A 9,602-nucleotide genomic window follows, 5' to 3' on the forward strand; every position below is an offset into this window, starting at 1 on the left:
TGCAGCTAGTTGGAGACAGAGTAGAAGTTGCAGAGAACAGGACAATATGGAAGTCCCATCATGGAAGATAGTGTGGCAACCCCTAAAAAAAAGGGACAAAGCCAAAAGGAAAAGTAGATTGATCACATTAAAATACAATACCAATAAGTTCCTGAACAAATCTCTTGTGTTTTTTTTTTCAGAATATTATTACTATAGTATGTTGCTTTTGATTGTAACTTGTTTATTCATGATTAGTCATGATAAATTACGATCTTTATTAGTCGTCAGTGAATACAGAAATGATTAGAAGACGTGTTAAATTTCAGAATATAAATATGTATTTATTAGATAATTGAAAGATAAAGACAACAACCTATCTTAGAGTATCTATGAATGTGTGTGTTTGCACGTGTGTGTACAATATTATTAAGTAGCTCTTATTTACATGAAATGCACATATGGTCCTTTGTCTTTAGGTCCTAATAGAAAGATGTTCTTATTACTTACTGTACATATTTATAGATAGAATATATTATATACTGCAAACTTGCAGCAGCTATTCATTCATACCAAATTAGCACCTGTCTGAAGATCCTGAAAGGTCTTCATCCGTATCAGGTTTCAGTTCAGAACTTCAGTTCAGAAGGAATTGTTTTAAAAGGTAGGAATAGTTTTGTCTTTTAGTGGAATTAAAATCCTTGTGCTCATAGTGGCTCATACATGCTGGTGGGTTCAGTTGAGGGCTTTGAGATGGCAGGGTTGTGGATAGGTGATCCAGGCCCCTGAGGGACCACACTGTCCCCTGGAGGGGCAACAGCAGAGTCCGTGCTGATCCTTTCTACTATACTGGACAAACAGTCCAAACTAGAAATGAGGGATGGTCTGGTACTTTTAGAATCTGTGAGAAATGAAAAAAATAAAACAGTTAAGAGTCATTTGAAACTATAGATGGGGAAATAAATGAATTATAGTTGTCATAGAAAACAGGTCACTGTGAAACATACCGTCTGTTGTTTTGCCATAGTAGGAACTCTCACGCTTTTCACTCTTAGTTAAACAGGGAGACATGAAATCCATCTGCAACAAAAGTTCAGTCAGTCAGTCAATAAACTAGTGGTCCATCATGTTAGTGACAACAAAATATGGCAATATAGCAATATGTTGACACGTGGTGTATTTACAAATATCAAAAATCATAATCCAAGTGCTTTTTAAATATCTAACACAACAAATGCCCATTTTGAAGATTCCATTCATCAAAATGAACTACTGTAGCCAGAAATAAATGGCCCTAGACACATTCTTTACATTTCATAAGCCAGCATAAAGGCTTCAGCTGTCCCTGAACTCACCATGGCATCAGAGCAGTTGGAGTGGGGGCTGGAGGCAGCTGAGTCGCCCCTGTAGTGATCCAGTGGTGGGAAGAAGCTGTCGTCCCTGTTGCTCCTCAGCAGCGCCTGCAGCGATTCGATGTAGTTGATGGCATTGCGCAGGATTTCCACCTTGGGCAGCCGCTGGTTGGGGTTGGAGGCTGTGCATCGTTTCAGGGTCTCAAAAGCGTCGTTGACTTTGCTCAGTCTGCGCCTTTCTCTCATGGTCGCTGCTTTCCTTCTGTCTGCATTTGTGGTCTTTCTCTTGCAGGCCTTGCAGGCCCACAGCAGACAGTGTCCTTTCTGATGGAGGCCCTCAGGGGCCCTCACATGCTCGTCTTCAGGCACGTGGTGATTGTGTTGATGTTGATGATGTTGATGGTCGTCTGGCTTGAGGAAGCCCGCGTGCAGCAGCCGAGCATCTAGGTCATCAAAAAAGTTCAGGTCACTGGAATTAAAGCAGGGGTCATCATAAAGGTCATCGGGTGAGGAAAGAGGGAAAGGAAGGTCTGACAGATCCATGATCCGCTGCAGAGAAAAGTTTCCAAAAAAAAATCCTAATTAAACTAACCAAAAATGAACACCGCTCCAGACAAAAATCTGTTTGTCAGACTAGATATGATGTGTAAACAGAGAGAGAGAAGGAGCTCTGCAGTGAAGTCAGCTGATCAAATGAAAATAAATGAGGGAAAAGTGTGAACAGTCTAAAAAGAAGTGACTGAACTTTTAAAGGAACAGTCTGTGTAACTTCAACTCCCCTGGCTTTTGGTTGGCCTTTTATAAAGCAGTCCACATGTAGGCGGGGTTGTGGTTCAAGTGACCAATGGGCTGAGAGGTGTGTGTGTGTGTGTGTTTGTGTGTCAGACAGAGGGAAAAAATACTATGACAGTGACAGTGCTGGGGTCAACGTAGGTGAAATTTATAATGAGAAACATGTAAGAAGGAATAAAAGGCTGATAAACTGACCTAGCAATAATCCATAACAACAAATATCTTTTCTATCAACTTTTCTAAACTTTTACAATGACAAAAAAATAATTTAACTATTCAGAAATTTTTGTTTCAGTTTCCTTTAGTTCAAGATGTTATGTCAAAATAAAATGTTGCATTTTTGTACTAATTTCTTTATTAGTTTTTTGGTTTTTTTTGCATAGTCTCTTGTCAAAAATGCCGTGTCGTACCCTCTCAGTTCACATGGAGACAACATTAATGCACACAGTTGACTGTATGCAGTACACTGTGTACCTGAGAGGTTAAGTTTCAGGATGATGATGATCAGTCCAGCAACAGAGAGACTGTAGCTCAGCTGTATCTGCAGCATTAGACGATACACAGTATCTACTGACACACTAGTAGAGTGATACTTACTACACCAAATTTGTTAGTAGCAAAAAACTGTTAACATTAATTGTAAAGCCTCTGAAACAAACAGAAATCAGACCTCACAAATGACACTGTATTTTTTTTAATTTAATTTGACCTCATATGTAATTTATATTGATATTTTCAGCAGCCTGTGATCAAATCTATTAAATGTTTTCATTATCACTTTGTGGAAAGGGATTTTACCTATGTTAGCTGTAAAGACTGAACTCCCTCTTCACTGTTCGGTACTTAAGTCCGAGGTCCTGCTGAGAAGGTCACAAAGTCGTCAGGTTCCCTGGTCTAAAGTAGACGGGTTTTAGGGTTTTAGGGTCATCACTGGACAACAGTTTAAGACGATTTGTCCAAACAGGTGAAATGATCCCATGCTCACATGGAAACTGATTAGTTTTAAGGTTGTCTTTGAAGTGATCACCTGTTATTATTTGTTTTTTTCTATTTTTGATCACAGTAAAAAAATAATTTATACTGACTTATTTGTTAGTATTGTGAGTAGAAAACTACATCATTAAAACCCTAAAAAATGCAAAATATGTGCCGAAATATTTATTTTTATATATAAATAATAGATAAGAATAATAAATAAATACATTTCATTTATAAATATAATTAACTTCACTTAAAACATTTTGCCATTGAATGAATGTTTTAATACTATGTTGTTTTTTAAAAGTAAACTAATTTTCTTGTATTCAGACATGTTTGAAATGTTGCGTTCATTTACTGTTTTGCCAACGTGAGATTCTTCACAGTTTGAAGGTTTTAAGTGGGATGGAATGACTCAGATCGCAGACTCTTCACAGCTTAATGGAAAAGCACAGTGTTAAATTTAGCAGCTCATGAAATCTAAGATGAGTGCCCTTCTTACTTTGGCATAGCCCACACCCACCCGCCCCTCACCCACCACTCACTCACCCATGACCCCCCTAACACCAGCTCTCACACTACAACCACGTTTTGGGCCTCATTCAAAAGAAGAGCGAGAACGTGAACCTGATAGCAACAGAATATGCGACGCTAACGTCACTCTGAGAATGTTTTCGTTGCTTTACCTTCATTATCAGTACACGTAATGTACTTCACGTTATTTACTTAGCTTTACTCAATTATGAAAGTGTTGTGTTTGATTTGTTTATCTAAGTAGATTCTACCGTAGGCACGCTGTGCTGCTGTCACTACGTTCTCTCCATTCTTGTTAGATCACAGGAACAATATCCACTCATTACTGGTGTGAACGTAACATCACTCCTCTCAGCTGTGACAGTGATGGGATTGAACTGCTAATGTCCAGGTTTACTGTCCTCAGGATAGACTAGAAAAGTGCTGTTAAGTAATTAATGTGTTTTTTCCTCAGACTTACATGGGAAAAAAAACAAAAACTGGTGAATTCAATATTCACAGGTTTCGTAAGCAGTCTTCTCAAAGGTTCTTGTACAATATTGGTTTTTCCCAAACTCTAGGTCAGGAGGAGCAGAGAAACTGCAGGAACATTTGTGCAGTAACAAATTAAATGCACATTACATTTTTCAAATTCTTCAATATATTTTTTCTGTCCATAAAACATATATGTTTTTATATATGTTTTATTACATTTCAAATCTCTGTTAAATACGACAACCCAAAACTTACATTTACATTTTTTAATACTGGTGATTAGTACTTTTCTACTCTTTTATCTGTTCCTTTCTAATTAGGTTCTAAGCCAAGACGGCAGTTCCAGTAGGTGGCAGTAGTGCAACTCAGGGTGCCCCAAAAGAAACTCATTTTTAAACTTTTCAAAAATTGATTTTTAATATTATTAAAATCCTATTTTATCTTGTTGTAAAAATACGATCCTACTTTGTTTAATCCTTGTCAGATATGTGGTTTATGTATCAAAGTGCAGTATAACTGAAGTTGTTGAGTGAAACCAATCACTATTTCCTTTCCTAGTAATTCTTTCTTAGTAGGTAATTCTACTAAACATCTTTCAAAGAGTCAATGGGAATATTTTTGTTTAGTTTTGTGAAAAAAAAAAAAGCTGTAATATTAAACCTACCATGGCCCATGGCCTAACGTTAACATAGATATTATCACTGAGTCACCCACTGAGGTGAAGTTTTAATACTGTGTGAGTACAGTTTCATCTTTTTTTGGATGATTCTCTCTGTACTCCTCCCTCATTTCTCAAAATCATTTCCCACAAATGCATGAGTGTTCACACTTCCTTCAGCCTTCTTTACAACACCAGCAGTAAAACACAGTCATTTAATGTCCTAGAAAAATCTAGGCATGACTAAATGTTAGAAGTCTTTCATTTACTGCAGGGTAGAGAACTTTTATATAAAATATCGAACAGTGTGTACCTTGGAAGAAACACTGACGTGGTTAGTCAGTCAGCAGCAATGTCAGTATCACTGGAGTGTGACTAAAGCCCCTCATCCTAATTTTCCTGTTTCTACTGAACGTTTCCCTTCTCATAAGGAAAGCTGCCCTCTGACCATAGACAGATGCCAGATCAGTTTATAGTCGGGTACCAGGAACTGATATTTTTAAGTGTTCTAAGCTCAAGCAGATGGGAAAGCATGTACGGCAGATGTAAATGTGTAGTGTTTCTTTTGTGGTTTGTAATGGTAAAATATAAATCTATGATCATTTCTTTCTATTTGTTTTAACATGTGAATAATAAATAGTAATAATAATTATAATACTGTATTTTTGTATATTTTTTTAGTTTGCTGTTCCACTGATGCTGCACAAAGAAACTAACTATTATAGCAATAGTTATAATACATATATTATGTTGGGTTTTTTTTATCTCATCTTTTCTTCATCTAATTATTCCTAAAATACAGCAAATAAAATAAAGAATGTGATTTGTCCCACTGTAGCACAAATCTAAAGATATTTTGGAAAATTCAATAAATTTAACCATCCTCTGCATTAACTTTGTGCTCCCCATAGAGCCCCCTCCCCCCCCCCCCCCCCCCTCCCCCCCCCCCCCCCTCCCCCCCCCCCCCCCCTCCCCCCCCCCCCCCCAATTTGGGAGTCACTGGCTTGTATCTTTTTCTTGTCTTGTCTTATATTTTAATTATAAAATAGTGTTTCTGTTTCTCAATATTCTCAATTTCTGTTTCACAAATAAAAAACAATAGACTATAAATCCATCATATAAATCCAATACAGCCTTTACCCAGTAATAACCCTTTAACCAACCATTGATTTAACGGCTGCTCAGATGTTGTCTTTAGGTCTTTCTCAGTCAATTGCTCTGTTGTTTGTCCACTAAGTAAAAGAAAACACAGAGTAAATCTCAGTGACCCGTCACCTGTCGTCGACGACATCATCAAAGCTCAAACGAGGAAACCATCAAACCTGGGCCTGATCTGTTCTGCTGTGAGCAGCCGGACAAGTCGGGACTCGCAGGGAAGAGCCACAGTCTGCTGGACCTGGATGTGGATTCCAGATGGATCAGGGCTCAGGGGGAGTCCCTAAACACAAACATACCCACTATTACTGCCCCTCCTCTGGTTAATGACTCATGTCCATGACTTTGTCATAATTGTCAGCCTTAAAGCAGTTTATTTAAAGAAAGAATTATTATTTGAAAGAATTAAAATGGCTTTTCCATCAAGACTGTTGTTTAGTGTCCTAAAGTTGAGCGATAGATTACATTATTACTATTATATCATAAAATCTGTTTCTTATTGTATTATGCATTTATATTAAATAATAAATAAAGATATAGTATATCAAATTTAAATATAATAGATGAAATATTACCTTTTGTCCAAAAACGCTGATCAACACCGTTCTCCTCCATCTCAGTGTGTTAAAGTGGTTGATCCAGACACCTTTAAAAAAACAGAAACACAAAGTTCATAAAGTAAAGTGAAACAACCTTTTTCCAAATGTAATTTGTGTAAAACTAATAACAACCAAACAGACCGAGTAGAAAACATTAGCCATCGTCACTCACATCAAATGAGAGCAGATTAAACAGCCGCGTCTGGAGCAGCTGCTGAGTGTCGTATAGTGATGTCATGAAAACGTGGAGGTGAACTCAGACAGGTGTAATGCTCCTGTGTGACACTGAGCCCCTTAACCGTGACGTACTACTTCCTGTTGCATGGCAAGGTGATTGACCCGTGACCTGCTCTGATGAGCACGACTAACTGGCCTGAAAGGATGTGACTGGCCTGCTGTGATATATAAATATAGGTATATTTACTTTGACTGGCCGTCACTTCTGTTTGTTTCTACATTTATGTTAAAATTAACTCTTATTTTAAAAGCTTGTTTGCATGATTATCATGCAAAATTAAAGTCATGGTTGCTGTTGCCTTTGGTATCAGTTGACACTCAGGATACCTGAACATTTCCACATAAAAACAGAAACATATGAAGCTGCCTATTATTTAATTAGATTATCATTAAATGCAAAATAACCACAGCTCTAAGTTTGTTTCCTAAACTACTTCTTAGTATGTTCAATGTACGGAAGATAAAAAATAGCGACAGTATGTGGGTCAACATAGTAGACATTGTGCCAATAGGTGGGCTTTAAATGCTGCAGGGCTGCTGTAAATCCCCGGGGCCTTTAAGTCCACTGCAGTAGCCACGATGTTGTTGCTACACTGTAAATATACACAGAGAACGGGAGAGCAGCACATAGTCATGTGCGACAGCTCAGTGAAATGTCATACAAAACATAGTTCCTGAAAACCCTGGTGTTTCTCTTACTGTGATGAAGCAACAGATGAGTGGTGATTTACTAGAAGTGGTGAAAAACAACAGAAATGTTTTTTACAGAAATACATGTACAGACACTTATTTTATACGCCCCCACCCCCCGCGTCCCTCCCCCAGGCACTGCAGGGAAATCTGCCACACTCATCACTTTTATTAAATTGGCATAACTAATTGGTTTGAATCATTTTTACTTATTTTTACTACTTTTTATCTTATTTCATGCATCTCTCCTCTGTGCGTTAATTTAATTAAAGTTGCACTGTGTAAGGATTTTAATAAAATATACCACACAATCATTTAAACACTTTCACAGCCTTGTGAAAGATCTTGAAGTCAACAGGCCTCTTGGTTAAATAGAGTTAAAATAAATAAACTGTTTAAATAATCGTTCTGATTAGGTTCTCTCTTTGACATAAATACATGTTTAGAGTATGAACATAGTAACTACCTAGGTTAAATGTATCATCATTTTTCATGGTTCAACCCAACACTTGTGATATGAAATGACTTTTCTTTGGCTGTTAACCCTCTCTGTTCTCACCACTGCTCCCTGTATTTAGGTCTTGAGAACAAATCAGTTCTTTGCTGCTCAGAACTTCAGGGGTTAAAACAATTTGACCTGCTCTCTGTATCAGCTATGACAAAAAGAACTCTGCTCACTTCCTGAAGAGGGGACAAATGTGCAGCTCTGAGCGTCATGGTCTGTTTTTTTAACTCCTTCTCCTCCTGGATGTAAATCAGAGCTAGAGAACTGTCCTGTTCAAAGACATGGTGACAAAAGGGACAGCCACTGAAGTGGTGACAGAGCTGATGTGTTTTATGAGCTTCTGACCTGAACAGGAAGGAAGTGAGGTCAAAAAAATGGACTCAGCAACTCATCACTGTCGAGATCTGGTCTCTGTATTTTTCTCTTCATTGTGGTTTTTTTAGGGGGTTGAGCGGGGTTATTTAGTGATAATGAAAACATAAATCACATTTAAAGTGACAAATGACTTGAATGTAGATTGTCGTCTGTTGTTCTTAGATAATGGTGATCCAAATGTTTTTTTTACTAAGTTAAAACTTAAATGAACAGGAAGCAGATTTTCTACTGAACAGATGTAAATCTTTCCCTTCATCTAAATCTTTTCCTCTGGACAAAAACACATGATCTTACCTCCCAATAAAATGAAACAGAAAAAAACGCAAAACTGCAGCTGAATTGTTGCGTAATATTTTAACTGGAGTTTCTTTAAAATATTTAACAAAAGCAAATCCCACAGGCAACTATTGAGAAAGTGTAGTGGGTTTATGTTAATGCTGTGTGCAGAGATTCGACCCTCTGTCCAGATTTTCTCTTTTTCCTTCTCCTTGGCCATAGACCTCAGCAAATCTTAATCAATAACATGAACAAATGTTGCAGGATCACTGGTCAATATTTGACAAACTACAGACTCTTACTTTGACTTTTTGTACTTCCTGTATAATTGCTGTTGAACAAAAAAAAATCAAGAGACACCTGTAGTTTTCATTGTGAGGGTAGGGGGCAGGGTGCAGCTGTTGTAGCAGGATTACCAGGGCAAGCTGATCTCTTTATAGCCCTGACCCTCCCCCACCCCCACCCTCATAACACAACAAATAACTACACTTTCACTGTTTGCCCAGATATTGGATGTGGGGAAATGTTTTCGGTTCTAGTAATGGGAACGGAACACATTTTTAAAAAAAGTAAATAATGAAGTTATTTAAATTTGTCAAAGGAAGTACTTTGTGCTGAATTGAATGAATGTTGTATCTGTCCCCATTCCATTTCTATTTTTAGTCATTTAAATGTTTATGATAAAAAAAGAGTCTCAGGAGAACTCAAGGAACCTGTTATTTCTCCTAAAAATGTATAAACACTAAACAATAAGGGTCATTTTACCTTAGTGTACAAATAAAATCCAAAAAAAGAAGCTAACATTTAGCAGTTAGTAGGATCAATTGACAGTAGTTTAAGAGAGAGCTTTATTATTATTATTATTATTATTATTATTATTATTATTATTATTATTATTATTATTATTATTATTATTATTATTATTATTATTATTATTATTATTATTATTATTATTATTATTATTATTATTATTATTATTATTATTATTATTATTATTA

At 36.8% G+C, this 9,602-nt stretch overlaps 1 protein-coding gene across 1 annotated transcript; it reads right to left on the reverse strand.

Moving 5' to 3' along the window:
* Window positions 1–8: 8 nt before the first annotated feature.
* On the reverse strand, window positions 9–2,740 carry LOC103398530 (myoblast determination protein 1 homolog 1-like). Its single transcript, XM_025053650.1, has 3 exons — window positions 1,335–2,740; window positions 987–1,059; window positions 9–880 (listed from the first exon to the last, which is right to left on the reverse strand). Exons 1-3 carry the CDS (start codon window positions 1,872–1,874, stop codon window positions 687–689), a joined length of 807 nt encoding a protein of 268 aa, XP_024909418.1. The 5' UTR covers window positions 1,875–2,740; the 3' UTR covers window positions 9–686.
* Between the last annotated feature and the right edge of the window lie 6,862 nt (window positions 2,741–9,602).

Source organism: Cynoglossus semilaevis, unplaced genomic scaffold, assembly GCF_000523025.1.
Source record: "Cynoglossus semilaevis isolate Cse_v1.0 unplaced genomic scaffold, Cse_v1.0 scaffold1507, whole genome shotgun sequence".
Classification (NCBI taxonomy): domain Eukaryota; kingdom Metazoa; phylum Chordata; class Actinopteri; order Pleuronectiformes; family Cynoglossidae; genus Cynoglossus; species Cynoglossus semilaevis.